Source organism: Corvus hawaiiensis, chromosome 28 (genome assembly GCF_020740725.1).
Source record: "Corvus hawaiiensis isolate bCorHaw1 chromosome 28, bCorHaw1.pri.cur, whole genome shotgun sequence".
Taxonomy (NCBI): domain Eukaryota; kingdom Metazoa; phylum Chordata; class Aves; order Passeriformes; family Corvidae; genus Corvus; species Corvus hawaiiensis.
Genome location: NC_063240.1, coordinates 4299851 through 4319961, shown reverse-complemented (window position 1 = coordinate 4319961; position 20111 = coordinate 4299851). Strand labels below are relative to the sequence as shown.

The window sequence follows — 20111 nt, the reverse complement described above, 5'->3', positions numbered from 1 at the left end:
CATGCTGCAGGGATGAGGTTTCTGCTGCCAGGAAATCCCTGCACCAGGATCAAGGCTGCTATGGTCTGGAGATTGCCCAGCATTGACTGTCTGTGAAGGAGCAGAGGGCACATGAAGCACTTCAGCGCTGCCTGATGTCACCTGTGGGTGTGCAGCTGGTTTTCCATCCCTCACAGATGTCTGGTTACCTGCTGAGACCTTCTCTGTCTTGCAGGGTCCGACTGCAAGCCGTGCTTACAGGAATTCACTGACCACCACAGCCCTGCCTTGGAGTATCCCACCCCCAAAAGCTTCCTCCCATCCCTGATCACTGAGGATGATTCCTTCTGCACCAGCATGGCTGAAGAAAAGGCAAGTGTCCTCTTTCCTGCTGCTACCACCATGCAAGGCAGAGGCCAGGGGCAGCAAACTGGGTGGTCAGCACCATATCCAGAGAGGTTTGTGGTGGAGTAGGAATGGGGGAGAGGGATACTGATCCAGACTGTGAAGGAATACAACGTTATATTGCTTCTGCTGCTGGGAAAAATCATATCTACGTGCTTTGTATTGGTGTGGGGGGGAATAAGGCACAGAGGAACCCTGAGGTGGTGGGGCTGGGGCAAGTCTGGCTGTGAGGGGCAGTAGGGGATGGTGACTATTAGAAAGTCTGGCCCTGCTCTGCACCCCAAGATCTGCACAGGAGGCGTCCCCTTTGCAGGACTGGTGCGAGGCTCTCAGGCAGGATTTGTGCTGCCTTTGCAGGAGGACTCATCTTCCACAGAGCTGGATGTCCCAGCAGCAGACTTGCACGGCAGCACGGAGGATCTCCTCTCAGACTCTGCTCTCCATGGCACAGAGTATTACAAAGATCTGGGACTCCTGAGCCTGCCGACTGCCAGAACAGTGCCAGACACAGCAGCACAGCCAGAACAAGGATCCCAGACTGGGTCTGCCCTTCGCTCATTGGAAGAGAGACCAAGGGCTCTGAGCAAACTGTCTGTGAATGTTGCTTTTTCCAATCCCATTTCCTGCTCGGCCGACTGTCGTTTTCTGAACAAAGGCCACCTGTGCTCCTGTGCAGCGGTGCCAGGTGATGGTACCAGCACTTCTGAGCATCCTGCAGAGACAGACAACGAGCTGGACATGCAGGAGGCCCAGGATTCCTTCCCCACGCTGGTGAGATCTATGTCCACGTCCCGGAGGCACAGCTGGGAGAGCCCTCTGTCACCCGTGGACTGCAGGCGCAGGTACGGAGGGACTGTGAGTGATATTTGATGTACACAATGCAATGGAGGTGTGAGCCTGGAGACATCACACTGCCCGCAGCTCCAGCTGCTGCTGGGTGGTCTCCCTTGCCTGTCAGCATCTGCCAGAGCAGCTGGACACCCAATGCTCATGTTAGGTGGGATGTGGAAGGGGAAGTGCTAGGGCAGCAAGAGGCTTTAATGTCTCCTTGGAAGTAGGAAGACCCTCTTCTCCTGCTGTTGGGGCTGGGAAGAGGATCTCTCATTCCTCTCTGGAAGGAATCTTGAACAGCATCAGTTGCCCCGATGACCTCCATCCTCTGGCTCAAAGGGAATTTTTCCCATCAAAGAGGGATTAAGAGAGCTCTGTCAAATCCTTTTTCTTCTTGTCTGTGAGTTGGTGTGGTAGGGCCTGGGCCTGAAAGCACTGTACTGTCCTCCAGCCCTCTGCCCTCCACGTGGCTGCAGAGGAGGTTGCATTTGTAGCATGATGCTGAGCTCTGGCTGGGAGCAGAGTTAGGCCTGGCATTCCTGCCATCCTCTGCTCCTGCCACATGAATGCCTTGAGCTCCAGGTTCCTCCATGAATGCTTTCCCTGCTGACAAATGTATTGATCTCCCAGCTGACTGGGATTTAGGTGCAAGCCAGCAAGGACTATTTTTATCTCTCCTCCTTATATGGTACCCTAAAATTATCTCAGCCTGAAATCTTGGCAGTTCTTTATCAAGCTCAGACTTTGGTTCTCAGACCTATTGCTGTCCCATGTGCCATGGATCATTCACAGTTTATGCTGTAACAGGCACATGAGTAACAGTGGCATGGAGTGGCTGTTGGTGTCAGGGACACGTTCTGTCCCCTCGCTGGGTGATGAAGCACATGTGAGCAGGAGGCCAGGGAAGGGGAATACACCCCACTGTTCCCTAAGCAAATGCTTCCTGAAGCTTGCCTGTGGCAGCAGGAATGAAGTGACAGTGATCTGCAGACAGAACCCATGTAGAGACTAAGATTTTCCACTGAGCTTTATCCATCATTTTGCTTCTGTGTTGTTGTCACTGCAACAGCACTTGGTGGGCAGGACACTGTGGGGCACTGGGGGAGCTGGTCCACCCCTCATTTCCCAGAAAATAATTTTTTTCCTTCCTCAAAGCTGGGCCCTGGTGGGAGCAGGATTTATGGCATGATGCCACAGTGGTGATGTGATAAACATCATCTGCCACTTCTAAATGCCCAGAGGGACTTTTCTGGATGGCAGCTGACAGGGCAGCAGCTCCAGGGCAGGCAGGACAGGCTGCTGCCAGGGTGGCTGCACAGTCTCAGGGATTGCTAAGAGATCAGTGTGAGCCATCCAGCACTAAACATCCCGGGTGACCAAGGAGCTGGGGACCCACTGGTGGCAGCCAGAGAAGAAGTTGTTTTTAACAGGCTCAGGACTTGGTGTCCAGGCTGACGCTTCCTGTCATTTCCTTTCCCACGTGCCTGCTCTGGTGAGCCTCCTTGGCCCAGTTGCATGAGCTCCCTAGGACCACCCAGCCAAGGACATTGCAGGGGCTGTGCCATGCCGGGCACAGTGGGTCAGGTCTGCTCAACTGGCTTGTTCCTCTCCCCTGATTAGGTTCAGCCTGGATGTCACAGAACTGGGCAGTGACCCAGAGCAGGACGATGTGGAGAAGAGGAGCCAGTCCTGCCTCCAGCCTCACGTGTCCCTTCAGCTGCCCAAAGGGGAACTGGGAGCCTGGAGCAGCAGCCGGGGTGGCACAGTGATCAAAGTGGAGATAGAGCCACTGCACCCAGACCTTGTGGCCAGCCCCGGCTTGCAGCAGGTGGTGAGTGGGGAGCGCTGTGCACGGGGACAGCAGGGCTAACTGCAAAAGCAGGGTCAGCTGCAGGCTGGACTCCTTCAATGCCTGTGTGGAACCAGGAGGTCTGCAGGAATCTCAGCAAGGATGGGCTTTCTCAGATAAACTGCCCCATCTTGTGGGATAAAGGCCCTGGGAGCTGCCTGTAGTGCAGCCCTCTTTTCCTATATATTTAGCTGGAATTTCCCTTGTGCAACCTGTGCCTGTTGCCTCTTGTCCTGTTACTGCAGCTCTAAGAAGAGTCTGGCCCTATCTTCTCTCTAATCCTCTGTCAGGTAGTTGAAGACAGCAGTGTCACACTCCCTCACACACTGCTTTGCTCTGGGGAATACCTTTAGACTCAATTAATATTAAAAGGACAATTGCATCACAGTGCTACATGTCCAGTAAAAACGAGAAGTGCCTAAGAAGGTTTCAGGCATGACTGCCACTTACTCCAGCCTTCCTGGAGCCAACAAACAGCTGGGCCTAATGGTGTCCTGCATCATAACCCTGCCAAAACAAGAGGGAAAGGGTGAGCAATCACCTGCGATGGAGGCTTCCTTGGTGCACAAAGCACCAATGATTTCTGTGACTTTTTACTTCTCCAGAAATGTGTCAGCACTGAAAAGAGATTGAGGTCCAAGTCTGTCCCATCAGCCTGTGAGACCATTGCCTCCCCCCAGATACCTCACAGTTTCAACACTTCTCTTCCAGCTGTGGAAGGTTGGTATAGACTCTATGCCATTAAATGGGTTCAAGGTGTGATTAAGAAGATAAAAAACAGGAGCCGTAGCTTCCAGAAGTGTGGACAGCCTCTGCTTTCCCTTCTGCATGGTCCCAAGAGCTCCTGAAATACAAAGCCAAGCTGGTTGTGAGTCTGGCCCTGGCTAGCAGTGCAGTCTCAGCTCAGACATGCCCATCCCCAGTGACACACTGCCACATGACCTCCCTGTGGCTGGTGCATTGGTCACTCCCTACTCAAGTCCCACCCGTGAGGATTGCCATGGAGCAAAATGTACAGGTTTCAGAGCCTGGGAAGCAGAGGGGAGGCTGGCTGTCATGGGGCAGGGCTCTGGGGTGGTACCAGCTCCTACCCTACTGCGAGCAGGACCCTCAGCAGCAAATATAATACAGACTGTGGAGGGGAGGGGTAACACAGAAAAGTGATGCAGCCTTTGCTTCCCTCGCAGAAATGTGGAGCATTTCTCCCTCTGTAACTGCTCCTGAAATTTCTTCCTTACCAATCAAGACAGAGTGGGAGCCCAGCAAGATTAACAGGGTCCAGTTGCATAGATTACAATGTGGTGCTCTGCAAAGGCAAACCAGAATCCCTGCTGAGAGAGTTTTGTGTTCCAGGTGTTGAACCCCCTGCTCTGGAGATGCTGGAGAAGGACCACGTGTCCCCAGACCACGTGTAGGTATTGTCACTCCTGGCTGGTTTAAGATGCAGGAGATTTTTTTGAGTGTATCTGAGCTACTGGGCATGCAACAGCAAAGGAGATCCCACTCCCTGCTGGGGCATAGCTGAGCAGCTGGTCATAAACCAGTGCCTGAGGCTTTGTGTGGGGCAGAATGTCTGTGCAATGATATTTTCTAATCCCTTGCCTTTCTCTTGCCCCATCCTTGGTAGGTTAATTGTCCAGAAGGTACTTCAGGAGCTGAAACATTACCATGGGTAAGTGTGTCTGGGAGAGGGATGTATGGGCAGGTCACAGGTCTGCCTAAGACCCACCTGGTAAAGGACTCTTGGTCCCTTGAGGGGCAAATCCCCAGGGTATCAGAATCACTGATTTATTCCCATGAAACCAGGGTAGAATTGCAAGGAGAAGGGGCATTTCACGTACCTCCTCAGTAACTCTAAAAGTGTTCCTGCCCTATCTAGAAGATGAGTTTCAGCTGACCCAGAAGTTCTGCTCATGTGTTCTTTGCTGTGTCTGATGCCTTTTCCCTGCCCAGGGTGAAGCAGAGAGCTTGTGTGCAAGAAGGCAGCGATTCTTCCCAGCAGAACCTCACTTGGTTTGAGTTCCTGTCTAACGAGTAAGTGAGACAGCAGGTGACACACCCTTTGTGTTCTGAGAGCAGACTGATTTTGAGTCCCACTCCATCGAAGCTCTACTGCCCTGCTAATCCTGTGTGCAGGACACTGGTATCTGCAGGGGTTCAGCCAGGAGTGTGGCACTGAATAAAACTTGCACACATAGTCTGAAAGTTCAGCTCCTTATTTGCAAGAGTCTCATTAATAAATGACGTGGCCAAAACAGATCCTCCAGGAGATGGAAAGCTCACACTTGGGGTCCTAAAGTAATGCTTCAATGAACTTCATCAGTGATCTCCCTAAGATGGGCTTGGTCAGTGAATTTCCCCCTTTTTAAGATGTTTTGGTCTCCTTTCAGAAATGAGGACAGTGGGAAGAGCGATAAAGCAGAGAAAGGCACAAAGGTGATGCGACGTCTGAGTTCCCTGCGGAGCCGAGTCACCGGATCCTGGCAGAAGGATAAGGTGAGAGAGAGATGTTGAATTTGTGGAAGGAATTGTTAAATTCGTCAAGTAGAAAAGGCAGTCTGACCGTAGTGAACAGTTAGCTGGATTGCTTTTGGATGGCTGAGGCCTCTATGTTGGTCAGCAGATGCACTGTGACCCCTAAAGTAGTGGTAGTGCATGGAACTGAGTGCATGGATCCCTGAATTCCAGCCCACCTTGCTCCAGGGCACGTTCTGGATGCTCTTATGCTGCCTTGGCACTGTGCATAGCAAGAGGAGTGCCTTGGCTGGGTGACTGCCTGGATCACTCTTCATGGCAGGAGGAGCTTGCAGAGGGACAGCCAAGTGTGTCCTGCCCTTCATCACAAATAGACTTAGACTAGAGGGACTGGCCCAAGCCTTGGGAAGGCTTTTGGGAAAAGCATTGCCATCCCACTGTACCTGCTGCCCACCACCTTTCTGCTCGTTTGTACCAGTGGGGAAAGGAATGTGTGGTCAGTGCAAGGCCTGTGACTGAGCTGTGTTCTTCTCTCCTTCCAGGGTAAGAACAAAGATCAGCCCAAGGAGAGAGAGAAGGAGAAAGAGGCAAAGGAGACAAAAGAGAGGTGTAAAGATATCAATGGGCACCAGCTCGTGCCAGGGGTTTTCTCCAGTTGCACCAGCTGCTCACTGTGTGCCAAACCTCTTGGGAATAAAAGTGGTCTGCAGTGCCTGAGTGAGTATGGCTGTCACTGCCTGGCTCTGCCCCAGCCTGCGCTCCCCGCCTGCCCTCCAGCCCAGGCCGTTCTCCTGCCTAAACCAGCCCCCTGGATTGCTTCACTTCTCTGCCTGGCTCGACTCTACCCCACCACCCTGCTTGGCCTGGCTTGGTTGTTTCTCCAAATAGTCTAAATGATCTCTGAATCCTGCCTGGCAATAATTTATCCTCATTTTCTTTGGCCACTTGACCATTTCCTGCCCCTTTCCCCCAAGGAGGGTTCTAGGTCAACTTCTCAACTATTATTTTTTTTTAATTATTATGAAGTTCTGCTTTGCCTGAACAAATATCCCAACTGCTTGAGTGTAGCTGGACCTTTCAGGCTGTTTTTCACAGCTGCATTGATGTTTCAGCTCAGCATCTGCCCTATGCACAGGCACAGGGATTTCTAGAGCATCCAAAACTTTATTAACTAACAAAAAGTCAAATCTTGCCTCCCAGAACCTGCATGGGTGAGACTGTTGCTTTTCAGCTCTAAGTAGTGCCAGCATGCATGGGCCTCTGTGCTCCCACTGCATCCACTGTGGCATGGCTTTGGCTGACAACCCTGTCCCTCCTCTTTGGGGCAGGTACTCAGGGCACTGAAGAACATTTTAATTCCCAAGGGATTGTCTGTGGGCAGAGAAAATTTTCTGGAAATGAAAGGATTGCTCTCTTTCTCCACCCTGTACCCTCAAGCAATTCTTGCTCTCCAGTGAGCATCTCTCAGAGGCTCTTAAGGTCAGTAAAACCTTTCTGGGGCATAATGGGACTGACTGCCCTCGGACATGTGCGGTGAGAAATATAATTTCCCTTCAGGGAAGCTGGAGGGAAATTGAAAAGGGGCACAGACCTGGCTATTAGTGAGCATTTTTCAGGCACCACAGCAAAATGTAGGAAGCAGGGAGCTGAATAAGAGCTTTGTGGATATTTAGAGAGAACCTAAATACTATGGCAGGAAGCAGAGTTGTGCCTTGTCATTCCTGTGTAAGGAACCTCCCAGCCAGAGGCTCTGTTTGCAGTCCTGCACACTGCTTTACAGAAATACCTTAACCTGGAAGGATACAGACAGTCCTTGATCCCCATGAGCGTGGAGCCATGCTCTGTGTGGTCTTGGGAACTCTGAGGGCATTGTTACTGTGAGTGATTCTCCCCTGGACAATCGTATGGAGATCTGTGATTTGGAGTTGAAGCTAGCTGTTGAAATGAGAGTGTGGCTCAGCATGGCTTGTCCATCATGAATACACAGGGATTGGACATGAGTTATAGTAACTTTCACCTTGTTTCCCAGCCCTTCCATGAGGAATCTGTGTTCTGTCTTGTGAACATTCAGGAGAAAAACTCCAAGGTGGTTGAGGTACTGGTTTGTGTTTGGGACTCTGTGACATCTCCTTTGGCTCTTGGCTGCCCAGGCTAACGCAGGTGGCAGAGCAGCACAGCTTGTTTTATAATGCTCTGTTTGCAGTGGCTTGAACTGAGGCTGAACAATTGGGCAGGGTTCTGAGATGTCCATTACAATTAATGGCCTGCCTGTGGTGAGAGCTGGGCTGGGACTTGTGGTGAGACAGCTGACAGCCTGAGAGTGTCTATATTTGGATGATGCTGGGCTGAAACCTTTGCAAGCTGCTGCTGAGCTGGTAGTTGATATCAGCAGCTCCCGTTACTGCAGCTCGGAGCAGTGTGTGGTCTCCTGACTAGCCCATGATAGAGCTCTGGAACAGCAAGCTCCGGGGCCACCGGGAAGCCGGGGCAGCAGGCCTACTTTTCAGAAGTGTGAGCTGCTCTGTCAGGCTCAGTCTGAGCTGTGGCTGCTGCCAGGATGTGAGGATATTTGGCTGCGCCTCTTGTTTTCTCCTCATGAGCTCGCATTTGACTATCCCTACGCCTTGGCCCCCAGCCAGCCCTCGGCCCATCGCTGGTCAGGTGCTGCTGTTGCTGTTGTTGTCTCCGTGGTATTTTTAACTGCAGCACCACCACGTGGTCCAAGGAAAAAAGGGCTCGTGGAAAACACAGGAAAAGATGGTGGTTAAAGAAGGGGATAAGCTGGAGGGGGAGGAAGGATGGGGGAATGATTACAAGCCTGAGGTCTTTTCACTGTAGACACAAAAAGTCCGGTGACTTCCATGGCTGTGATGAGCTAGAGGAGCAAAAGCTTTCTTATTAGAGACACTAACAGCAGGAGGAATTCTGCATTTAAGTCAGAACAAAAAACCAGTGTTCTGCTAGAAACGGTGTGAGCTGTGGAGAAAGTGGGCAGCTCGGATAGCCTGGTACACTCTAACTCGTTTCTCTCTCCCACTGATTCCTCCCATCTATCCTCACCCCACACAACACAGAGTCTCCCAGGGGAGGAGGCTGTGCTGTGTGTCGAGGGTAGAGATGCAGGAGAGTCTCTGCAGCTCACAGATGTGCAGTTAGGAGCCTGGCAGGGATGAAAAACAAAGAGGAATGATTGCAGTCATCTCAACAACAGCGGCCACCCAAACTCTGCTGTTATGTAAACTATGAGCTGTGAGTCTCTAGGTTTATTGTTCACCTGGAAATGAGAAAGCTCCTCTTGAGCCTTTGCTATCACGGGTAGAGAAGGTTCTGTGCCTAAATTAATCCTCTCTTATAAACATGCTTCCAGAGTTTATGCAACAAGAGTTAGATGAGTCCCAGGGAAGCCCTGACAGGAGGAGAGCTCTCCAAGCAGGCTGTGCCATGGAGGCGAGCCAGGGATATGCTGTGGAATACAGATGGAAGGAGGATTGCTTCCCTTGAGCTTGAGCACTGGGGTAGAGGTGGGTCTTCTACATCTTTAGCTGACAGTCAGTCACCATTACTTCATGAGAAAGACAGAGCCCAAGCCCCCACAGGGGTGTCAGGTTGACCATCCTCTCCCAAGGAAACTGATAGCTGCAATTAAAATTTGGCAAGCTTCAGACAAACTCCTTTAAGAGAAGGTGCTCATTTTAATGAATCTTCCTGAACAATACAGGCTGTGCTGGACTGTCCACCTGTCCTAGGCTGACCCTTGCTGGCTGCTTCAGTGCACTGGCTGATCTCTAACTGGTTGCTGTAACAACTGGTCTCCAGGATTTATTTAAGGCATGTTGTGAAAGAGGTTTGGAGAACCATTTCCTTTCTCACAATGAGTAAGGGAGAGGACACGGATTTCCACAGTTTGTCAGGCAAACATCCTCCACCCGTGGCCAAGGAGAGGCTAGAATAGCTTTTGGTTTAGACCTGAAATTTGGTATAAAATTCACCTCTCATTCAGCTCTTGCACCTGCATGGTTTTGCTTTTGGATTCCCAGTGCAGTACCAATAAGCTAATAGGTGAAAGATAGTTTTGGCTTACGGTAAGGAGGAATTACTTGATTTTCTACCCTGAAATTTCTGTTCATAGCCCACACAGAGTCCTGAGAAATCTGAAAAACAGCAGGCAACCTGGAACTCTGCATTTCTGGAGGGAGACACAGCTGCCAAAAATCTTCTGTTTTGGGGGGAAAAAAGGAGGTTTGGCTGCTGTAACATGATGACAGTGATAAATGGACTGGGAGTCCCACTTGGAATAAACTATTACTGACAGGAGTCCAAATAAACAGAGGCAAAATCAGAGCAGCTGCGTCAGGCTGTGGGTTAAGGTGTTCTGAGCCAATGGAGCAAATGTAAAAGCGGCTGCAGCGCTGGTTGCAGAGGAAACACTGGCTGAGCTGAGTGTCCTGACACAGAGCTGGCTCAGCCAGCTCGAGAGGGCTTAGAAAAGGAAACCAAAGTACATCCTACTCTCAGTGCTTCTCCTTTTCTGCTTTTCACTTTCTTTTTGTATCTGGGCAGTACTACCTTGATCTGGAACATCTCCAAGTGCTGCTTCTTCCATTCCCTGATAAATGAGGATCTTGTACATTTGGGCTGACAAATGCATAAGGACAGTAATCAACCTGAGACATTCAGCAAGAAATCTTTTGTTATTACAGAATTACACAGGATTAGACAGTTGGTGCTCTTCTCTTCTTTGCAATCCAAACCTTAGCTCCAAGCTACAGAGTCTTGGAGCTGGCTGCTGTGCCAGATTTTGCACTGATTTTGTGGCGATGCCCTGAGGCCGCACAAGCACAGCACGTTCTCTCCATGACAGCTGCAGTTGGGCAATCTGCAACGCTTTACTTTTATATTACAGCAAAGCACGAAGTTTGAAGTGCCTAAGGATTAATCAGTCACCAAGTGACATCCAGCTGTTTACCACCAAACCGCTTTATTTAATGACCATTTCTCTGTAGTGCTGACAGGCCCCAATCCCCAACTGGGATCTCAGTGTACTCAGTCCTGTAGAGAAGCAGCACAAAAGTGAACATTTTGAAAAAGCTTGCAACTATGAGACAAAGATAGAAATAAAATCGATTAAACAGGTGGCAGTGTGGAAATCAGAGACCACATTGGCCCCATGGCAGGATTTCATCACATTTCCAGCCCAGACAGTGGCAGGTTCTTTCAAAGCAGCATGGGAAAGCTGTAGGGTGGATTTTGAGAGGAAAGTTTGTTCTGTAATCATGTATGTTGTGTTTTCAAGCTCAACAAGCAAGTAGGATATGTGTGATTTAAAATATGACAAACTTTTGATCAGTACTGTAAATCCTCAGAGTGAAATCGGGAGGTGAGGTTGGGTGGTTAGCTCTTCCCAGTTTTCCTCCCTGCACCAAGTACCCCAGCAACCCAGTGCTAGTACATCAAACCTTATCGGTGGCAAGGAAAAGGTGTTTTTTCCAGCAAGCAGTTTGGTTCTAGGGGTCAGTGCATGGATTTACTGCTAGGGAAGATAATTCCCCTTTGCTCTCGTCGTTTGTCTGTGCAGGGGTCACTGACAAAGGCCTGGGCAGGGACTCGCTGTTGAGGGGTGGATAGGGAAAGCCAGCGCTTGCCAACCCTTCAGGCACTGCAGCCTTGCCTTGGCAGGGTGTTTGTAAACACTCCAGCACATTGGGATGGCAAATCCCGCCAGCCTTTTAGTAACAAATTATGTATTTCAAGTCCCAGGCACTGTGCAAACACATGAAGTGCCATGCTGATGGTGTCACTGGGGTGCCACATCTCATCTGTTAGGGGCCTCTTCAGTCTGGGAGGAACCACGTGCCCTCCCTGAGAGGAAAATATGGGCTAAGGGTGGCCATGTGCCCTCCCTGAGGGGAAAACAGGGGTTGGGGGGCCCATGTGTCCTCCCTCAGAGAAGTCATGGGTTCTGGGCAGCCATGTGCCCTCCCTGAGGAAAAAGTGCAGGCCATGTCCTCCCTGAGGGGAAAGCACAGGCTGAGGATGCTCATGCTGTCCCTGAGGGGGACATGCTCTGTCCCCCTGAGGGGGACAAGGCCCTGTGCCCTTCCTGAGAGAAAATGCAGGTGATGGGTGGCCATGTCCTCCCTGCAAGAGGAAGGAGCAGACAATGTGTGGTTGTGTGCCCTCCCTGAGAATGAAGCACAGGCTGAGGATGCTCATGCCCTCCGTGAGGGAGACATGCGTGTTGGGGGCCCTGTGCCCTCCCTGCAGGAGGAAGGAACAGGCCATGAGTGGCCATGTGCCCTCCCTGAAGGAAAGTGAGGGTTGTGGGTGGCTCTGCTTTCCCTGATGGAAAGCGCGGGGCTAGAGGGACCGCGTGCCCTCCCTGAGGGGAAAGTGATGGCTCTGGATGGCTCTGCCCTCTCTGAGAGGCAGGAGCAGCTGGAGTGGCTTTGTCCTCCATGAGGGGAACAAGGTGGGCCAAGGGATGGCGTGGAGGGATGCGCTCCACCCTGAGGAGTGCCCTCCCTCACGGAAGGCACAGGCTGTGGGTAGTTGTACCCTTTCTGAAAACGCAGGCTAGGGGTAGCCATGTGCCCTCCTTGAAGGGAAAGGTGCTTGTGCACTCCCTGAGGGGAAAGCGTGGGTCAGGGCTGGGTGTGCTCTTCCCGAGGAAGGAGCAAGCTAAGGGTGGCCGTGTGCTCTCCCTGGGGAGTGGGCATGAGCTGTAGGTGCTCATGGTATCCCTGAAGGGCTGAGGATGTTTATGTGTCTTCCTTGAGAGGAGCGTGTGGGCTAAGGATGCTCATGCCCTCCCTGAGGGGAAAACATGGGCTAAGAATGTCTGCATGCCCTCCTTGAGGGGAAAGTGCAAGGTATGGGTGCTCGTGCCCTCCCTGAGGGGAAAACACGGGTTAAGGGTGTCCGTGTGCCCTCCCTGAGAGGAAAACACGGGTTAAGGGTGTCCGTGTGCCCTCCCTGAGGGGAAAACACGGGTTAAGGGTGTCCGTGTGCCCTCCCTGAGAGGAAAACACGGGTTAAGGGTGCCCGTGTGCCCTCCCTAAGCGGAACGTGCGGGCTGCGTGTGCTTGTGCGCTCTCCCTGACGGCAAAGCGCGGGCTAATGGTGTCCGTGTGCTGTCCCTGAGAGGAAAGCACGGGCTCAGAGCGTCCCTGTGCCGTCCCTAAGGGGCCAGGACCGGCTCGGCCGTGCCGCGCCGCGCAGGCGCACCCTCGTCCCTATTTTCCCTTCCGGGACACGGGGGCGTTTCCTGTTGCTGTGGCGGCGGCTCCCGGGACCGAGAGGGAACCGGCGGCTCCCCGGGGAGTCCGGTAAGAGACCGGGCTGTCAGCGCGCCCGCCGGCCCCCGGCTCCGCTCCCCCCCCGGCCCTAGCGAGCCCCCGGGCACCGGCACCCCCTCCCCGCGGCGCGGGGACCGCTCGGCCCCGGTCCCTGTGCGGGCAGCGGGGGCTCAGAGGGCTCCACGGGGTCCCGGCGTTTGGCCGGGGCAGCGGGTTGGTCTTCGCTTTGCCCCAGTCCCGCAGGTTTACAGCCGTCCCGACCTTTGCAGCTCGGGGCTTCAGCTGCAGGACGGGACGCAGCTTGAAAGATGCAGTGTTTACATTAGAAAGCGCTTTTAGGGGCTACCAAAGGAGTGAAAAATGTTGCTGTGTGCGGTAGGGAGGCGAGCGGCTGTAGCCTGTGTGAAACCGGCTCTCTTTATGCCACAGCTTGAGTCTGAGCATCCTTGTGATCATTAAATCCCGCACCTCGTCCTTTCCGTTCTTACACACATTGGATGTACTGGTGCTGAGAAAAGTGTGGGATGTGCGTGAAAAGACCTTAAATGCGTTAGGAAAAAAATGGTGAAAACTTCCCCTTATCCACAATTGCGAAGACTGACCCGTTTTAAATATTCCACGGCCCTGGCTCCTTGGGGAGAGGAGCGGGTGATGATATCAGCTTAGCTTGTGTGTGCTGAAAGGAAACGCCAGCAGGAGCTAGGAGTGGTGATGGATTTTGTAGGAGGAGCGGGGAAACAGGCAGTGATTCGAACAAATAGCTTTCTGAATGTTTCTGGTATTATATTTGGTGTTGCTGCTCTAATAAATAGGCTTAATTTCTGAATATTGTTTGAAGATTTGGTGTGTCACCGAGAGAAAAAAGGGCTGCTTCTTGGTTCCTTTGCACTCCCCTCTTAAGGGGGTTTTATGGGAAGCTTTTTTATTTGGCACTTTTTGTTTAAATTTATAAAAGTAATAGTTTCTCTTTGTCACGGTGAAATAAAAGAAACCCACGGAACATGGCTCTCAAACAGGAGCCATCGGACATTGTGTGTTGTAGTTCCACCTACTGTTTACCTATGAAATATTTTAAATACCTTTTATGATTGTCATAGTTGCTGCTTCAGTTCTGTAGTGTAGACTGGGGGAAGGGTTCAGCGTGAGAGAATTGAATTGGGACTCCAGTTTCTTTTAGGATAATATGCAGATTTTACTTGGCATTGTTTAAAAACCAGAACTATCGTTTGTTTATGTGTTTCTGTGCCTAAAGAAAACCCCGTGGCTGCCAGAACTTGCAGTGTTGGGAATCACACAACCCCTCTTTTGCTTCATCCAACTGATATTTTGACAATAAAACCAGATACAGTGAGTAAGTAATTTTAGGTTGTTCTGGAGACAAAGAGGAATGCTCTAACAGGGAGGCTGAAACTTGATAATTTAGTGCTGTTGCTCTCTGGCATGCATTGTCTCTGTTTCAGAATGTGAATATCTCATCTCCCTGCACCCTTCCAGTTTTTGGTTTCTGCCTCTGCCTAATTAGGCAAGTGAGAAAACAAGTAAACACCGGCCACCGGAGCCACTAGGACTAAGTTAAATCTGCTCCAAGTTCCTCAAGATACCTGACCTGGATTTACCCGATACAGAAACTTCCTCGTGTTCCACTGAAACTCCTCCTCTTTTCTGAGAAGTTTTATCACAGGCACTCTGCTTTTTCTGGAATGCTGTGGTGGTTTGAAATGTTTCTTGGCCATCGTGTTGTGTATATCTCTGTATAAATGCAGAGTTTATATTCTGTGTTAATCATTCATATGTGGGTTGTTTCCTTTGTCAGTTCAAGAGGGAGGAGTTCCCTCCCTGTGGTGTAAGGGTGAGGAAGGAGGGAAGAGATTCTCTTTGATCCCTGAAGCACTGGACAGTTGAAAACAGGAAAAAATATTAAAATTATTGATTCTACAAGGAAGCTAATTTGTCCTTGGCTTTCTTCAGCTGCTTGGATTTCATAGGTGGTGAATATATCCTTAGTACTGAAGAGAGTTCTTGAACTCCTTGTATCATTAGAATCACTGTTAAAATCTGTCCCTGTTTGAACTTAGCTGCCTTAAAGTATTTTTTTAATGTTATTTAAAAAATAAACAAAGAAAATTCTTGAGATAAAGAAAGTCAATAGTTCAATTTTAGATTAATCACAGCATTTTTGTCTGTTAGTTGTTGTTTGCAAGTGGCCTTTTAAGAGTTATTTTATTGGGCAGTACCGTTCCAGACCAAAGGTCAGGGTCATAGTGCTCATAATGTCTGGTGAGTCACAGATTTGTCCTGGAATCCAATTCTGGAAGACATTTATAGGACATTGGCAGTGTCTGATCCCCTGGAAGGTATTCCAGCTGAGGGAAAAAATGTCTTTGCCTGCCCCTTTCCAGCCAGGTTTGTTGCCCTCTCATACTGTGAACAGGGTGATGCTTTTGAGTGTTGTAATATGTTGTCCAATAAAATGCTCCTAGGTTGTAAATTACTTTCTGTGAGCCATTGGGAAAACATCTCATTAATAAGGGAAGGGGTTTTTATACCAGATAGTAAATTCATTACCCTCAGTCATGAACAGGATCTTTTCTGATGTTTATGAGCCTTTTAGTCTTAAATATTTCTTTGCTGGTTGAGGTCCTTGCTTTAGTCACTCATGAGGTCATCTTTGGCACAGGCCTCTGCAAAATGCTTCAAGGGAGTGACAGTCCCTGTAGTAAGCAGATCTGGGATAATGTGATGCTCCCAAAATTCTCGGCCTTAATTCCAAACCCACTGATTAAACCCTAGGAACAACCCTGGTGGGTTTGCTCAGTTTCCACACTCTGTGTGGTTCAGTTGCTCTGGTATCCTTAGCTGTAGCAGTGGTGCTGCTGTCCCCATCCAGTTGAGGTGACCCAAATCCTTGGACCTTTTTGGTGTGTTGGCACTTTGTCTGGTGTTGTCAGCGCTGGCCAGAGTTGCAGCCCTTCTGCATAGTCTGTATCAAGATGAAATCCTTTGGAGGGTCTGTTTTTCCCCTGCCAAATTAATCTTCTTGCTGTTCAGTGAGTGATTGAGGGAGGAGAAGACAAGGAAGAGCCTGGATGCAGCCCTCTGAGTTTTTATCTCTGCCTTTCTCAGGAATATCTTCTGTACCTCTCCTGTTTGGGAAGATCTTGCTGACAGAACTGTCCTTTTTTTTTTTTTTGGACCTTCCCAAATTCTTGATCTGAATAAAACCAAATGCTACCGATGGTAAATGCAAAAATAATTTTCTTTGTCAGTTTGAGCTTACTGATGCTGCTTTACTCTGGATGGCTGGAAAAGATAGAAATCTGGTATTTCTCCACACCTGTCAACAACCCTTCATGTGTATCTCTGCTCTTAAACATCAGCCTCCATGTGTGCAGATTCCTGTCCTTCTTTACTGTCCTCTGTCCCTCATTCTTCTCTTTGCTGACCCCTGCAGTTCTCTGATACTGTTTTCAGAGAGGCTTAATAAGAATGCAGAATAATAAGAATAAATGCAGAAATCTTACATGCATAGAAAGGAAACCACAGTCACTAGTGTTCAAAAGCTCCTTCTCCTCCTGAATAAGAGTGTCCTTCCTTCAGCACTGCAAAAGTGTGTTGAATAGAGGAAGCTGGAGCATGTTCTATAAAATGAAATATGCTTATAAAACAGTCTTCTGACAGGTTTCAGATTTCTCTTATGTGGGCAAAAATAATGCCACTTTGAAGTCATTAAGTAAATGCATTTTAAATTGTCTCATGGAGAATCAGGTCCTTGGATTCAGCTGCAGTTTCCTGCGGCTTTTTTGTAGCATTTTCCTGTTTTCTAGTATGTTCTCCAGTGTTGTGTAAAGAACCTTTCAGCAGTGTAGGGAAGTCATACACAGCACTATTAGATATGTCAGCTGATTAAGTGAAAAATACCTACTGAGAGCACCACAAGCTGTTCTCTTTAACAGAGCAAGGGCATGATTTTAAAATTGAAATACATTTTTAAGTGAGATCCCTTTTACAGTTACCTTAACAAGGAACCCAAGCTTTTCAAGTAGAAATTGGTCCTACTAATCATTGATAGGAAAAGAATTACTGAATGTAATCACTGAAAATGCGTAAATGTCAGGGAATATGAATATCTAGTTGAAGTTTGATGTTTCTGGATGACTACATGACAGAATTCTAGATGAGTTAACGTGGATTTCAGGACCGTGGGGGAAGGCAGTGGCTGTAGGAACATGGGGCATCCATCAGACTGCCTGTTCTTCCCTTAAGGGAACCCATCTGTGAGCAGGACTTGAAGCCAACCCAGCCTGACGTAATGGAGAATTTTCTCTATTTCCTTTTGTGTGGTGATTTTTGTCCTACAGTTTGTCTCTTTGTCTCAGGAGAAAAGGGATTTCCATTGTCAGCTACTTGTTTGTTGTTGAGGCATATCTTTTAACAAGTTCTTCATTCCCTTGTGGTAGGTGGAGGCCTTATCACTGCCGAAATAATGAATATATTTGTTATTCTCTACACAGTTTTAATAAGTGAATAACTTTGATACATTTTTCTCGTGCATTTGCAGAGGCACATACATTTGAAATTAGATACAGTGCCTTTTGGTTTGTGACGTGGGGTGTGGTAGTGGTAGGAATATCCCAAATAAGAGAAGTTGTGGGAGGTGACAGTTTTTGTGGATTTTTTTTTGTGGCAGGCACTTGGGAGCAGAACTCTGCACTTCATTTCCCACATTTGGGGAAGTTGTATAACATGTAGGCATCTTGCAGGTCTGTACACTCAGTCTTTCTCTCAGTCTTGTTTTTATATCTTTATTAATTTACTTGTGTTTAAAGCCAAGTAAGTATTTTGGTCCTGTTCTCAGGCTTTTGCTGAAATCATGGAAAACACAAGTGAGCATCTCTCTAAGTTAGCCAGGAACCTTAAAGCAGATCCCCAGTCCTGGTGCCAGGCGGGGGTGGTTCTGAAGAAACCTTGAATAGTTTTTCCTCTGTGCTTTAAACATAAACTGGCTTTTCTCTAGCAGGTATGGTGTTCATCTTTCCAGTTTTGTTCTATTTCTCTTTTAACAGGCATGTCTGGGAAAAGGCAAATCCTGGTGTCCTTTACTGACTTGTTGGTATCCTGCTTTGCTTTTTATGAAGGATCTTGTTTTATAGATAGGCAGAAAGGCTGCAGAAAATATTTGGCACTATCAGTTCCCCTCCTGTTTTTTCAGGAAGTAGTTATCAGAAGGGAAAAAAGCAGAGATTGGATTTTATTATACTGATTTTATTATACATAGTTTTATGGCTTTTGGGTGAGAGGACTGCTTTCGCTCCTGTATCTGGGAACAATTCTTTTGTGCAGCTGAAAGGGTGGTACTGCTGTGGTGCTGGTAATGCTCTGATGATTCTGGAGAGTGTTTTGATCTTTAATTTACTGTGGTTACTGCAGCTCCCAGCAATAGTCCGTGCAGAAAGGCAGCTATTCCTGTGGAGTCGAAGAATTGCTGCCCTCTTGACTGGTATCAATTTTGAATGGAGAGACATGGAAATGGCCTTTGCAAAGATGAGGAAAACTGTGCTCCACTGAGTGGAGGTTGGGCAGAAAACTGGTCGTGCATTCCAGAGTGGCTCTTGGTTCTTGCATGTGTGAATTGCACTCAGTTGTTCAGTCTTACTGAAAAAACTCGAGGGTTTGGTATAAAATCAAGACCAGAATATGCACAACAAGGATGCTTGCCACAACACCTGAGCTTACTCTGCATCTCTTTCAAAATTAAGATCCTTTATGTGTCATTATTCCTTTCCCTACACAGGAAAGAAGAATAATTAAAACTTTTTTTGTGTGTGTGCATTTCAGATTGTGCAGTGAATGTCCACAAGAACTGCAAGAGTTTGCTGACTGAATGCAGCAGCATCAGACCCAAGGTGGGCTTTAACGTTTGTTCTTTTTTATAATAACAAGGCTTGACATAATAAGTGTAATTTATGTGAGTGGTTTAATTTACATCAGTCGAGAGTCTTGCCCTACATCTTCGAGACATCAAGTAGTTATTAACCTGTCACTATGGTAATCAGTGATAACTTACGGAGGGGAAATAAAGTGAAATGTTTTATTGCTATACAGCAAATTACTTAGCCTGTGTCCCAGAACTGTGACTAACCCTAAGAATGCTCCAACCTATCATTTTTTTGGGGAATATAGTTGAATGTTGTGCCATCTCAAAACTGATGGAAGAGCATGAGGGATGGAGGGGAATTTGGTCATAACAGTTGCATATTACTTCTAAGCTGGAAAATGCAGAATAAATTATTTCATTTGGGAACTGTGATGAACTTTGTCTTGCTGTTTATTTTTTATCTCTGTCACCCTGGTGCCTGTGATTGCATGTAAGGTCACAGGTTGTTTCACATAGATGTCTATCTGTTGGGGTTTTTTGTTCTGGTATTGGTTTTGAAAATCATTTCCTCCTCCTTATAACTAATAATACTTGAGGGAGTTTTAGTTTGTTTTAACCTGCAAGTGCTGATGATTTCAGAGACTGATAGCAGATTAGGGAGTACTGTGAGGAGGAAAAGAGAGAGCAGAGCAGCTCAGACCTGAGCAATTAGAGGTTAGAGGAAGTGTGTTCAGCCATTGGTGATGTAGAATGTAACTCTTCTGAGGGCAGAAATGTTCTTGTGGGGGTTTTGATATATAATTTTAAACATCTCAGGGCATTGTGCATTTTCCTTTTAAACCGAAAAATTCACTTGCTCTAGTGCTTTCATTTCTCTTCACCACCACTTCACTTCTCTTCTTTCATCTCACTCTTCACCACCACCCAAAACTTCATGGTTGAATCAGCCCTGACAAACCACTCCTGAAGAGAGCAGAGAGGGAGTGGTGGCACAAAATGGGGTGAAGAATTCAGCCAGAAGTGGGAACCCCAAAGGGAAGCTCTCCAAAAGCCATTGTTACAGCCTGTATTATTTATTTAATTTCCTTGCATCTTTGATAACTCGTTTTAATATCCTAGTGTTGCAAGAAGGACGAAGTTTAGCAAGAGTACCAAAGGTGCAATTTGAAATGGACAATCTAAATTTTTGTTGAAACTGGCTGGATTTGTTTAGTCAGGATTGCTAGGAACTAAACAACAGCGAAGTGTCGGTGAAGACTGTCAACATGAAGGGGTTGCTTTAGTCTCATAAATTAATTATCATAGCTTTAATTTAGTTGTAGCTTCACTTTTGGTTCTGTTTCAGCCTGATTTATACCTTGTGGAATTTAATACAAAGGGTTAATGTCTATATGTCATTCGT

General features: G+C 48.2%; 1 protein-coding gene across 6 annotated transcripts in view; it reads left to right on the top strand.

The window, feature by feature from the left end:
• The window catches only part of ARHGEF18 (Rho/Rac guanine nucleotide exchange factor 18), a 50783-nt gene that overhangs the window by 6603 nt on the left and 24069 nt on the right, over positions 1-20111 (top strand). For 4 of the 6 annotated variants that reach the window (XM_048287789.1, XM_048287788.1, XM_048287786.1 and 1 more), the window contains exons 2-11: positions 215-351; positions 742-1226; positions 2836-3046; positions 3670-3784; positions 4418-4475; positions 4692-4736; positions 5018-5098; positions 5455-5560; positions 6082-6256; positions 18670-18737. In XM_048287789.1, the coding sequence (XP_048143746.1) occupies positions 337-351; positions 742-1226; positions 2836-3046; positions 3670-3784; positions 4418-4475; positions 4692-4736; positions 5018-5098; positions 5455-5560; positions 6082-6256; positions 18670-18737 (1359 nt within the window). In that variant the 5' untranslated portion in view covers positions 215-336. Of the gene's footprint in view, positions 1-214; positions 352-741; positions 1227-2835; positions 3047-3669; positions 3785-4417; positions 4476-4691; positions 4737-5017; positions 5099-5454; positions 5561-6081; positions 6257-12765; positions 12865-18669; positions 18738-20111 lie in introns of those variants that run through there. The other 2 variants (XM_048287792.1, XM_048287791.1) reach the window with 1 other exon arrangement.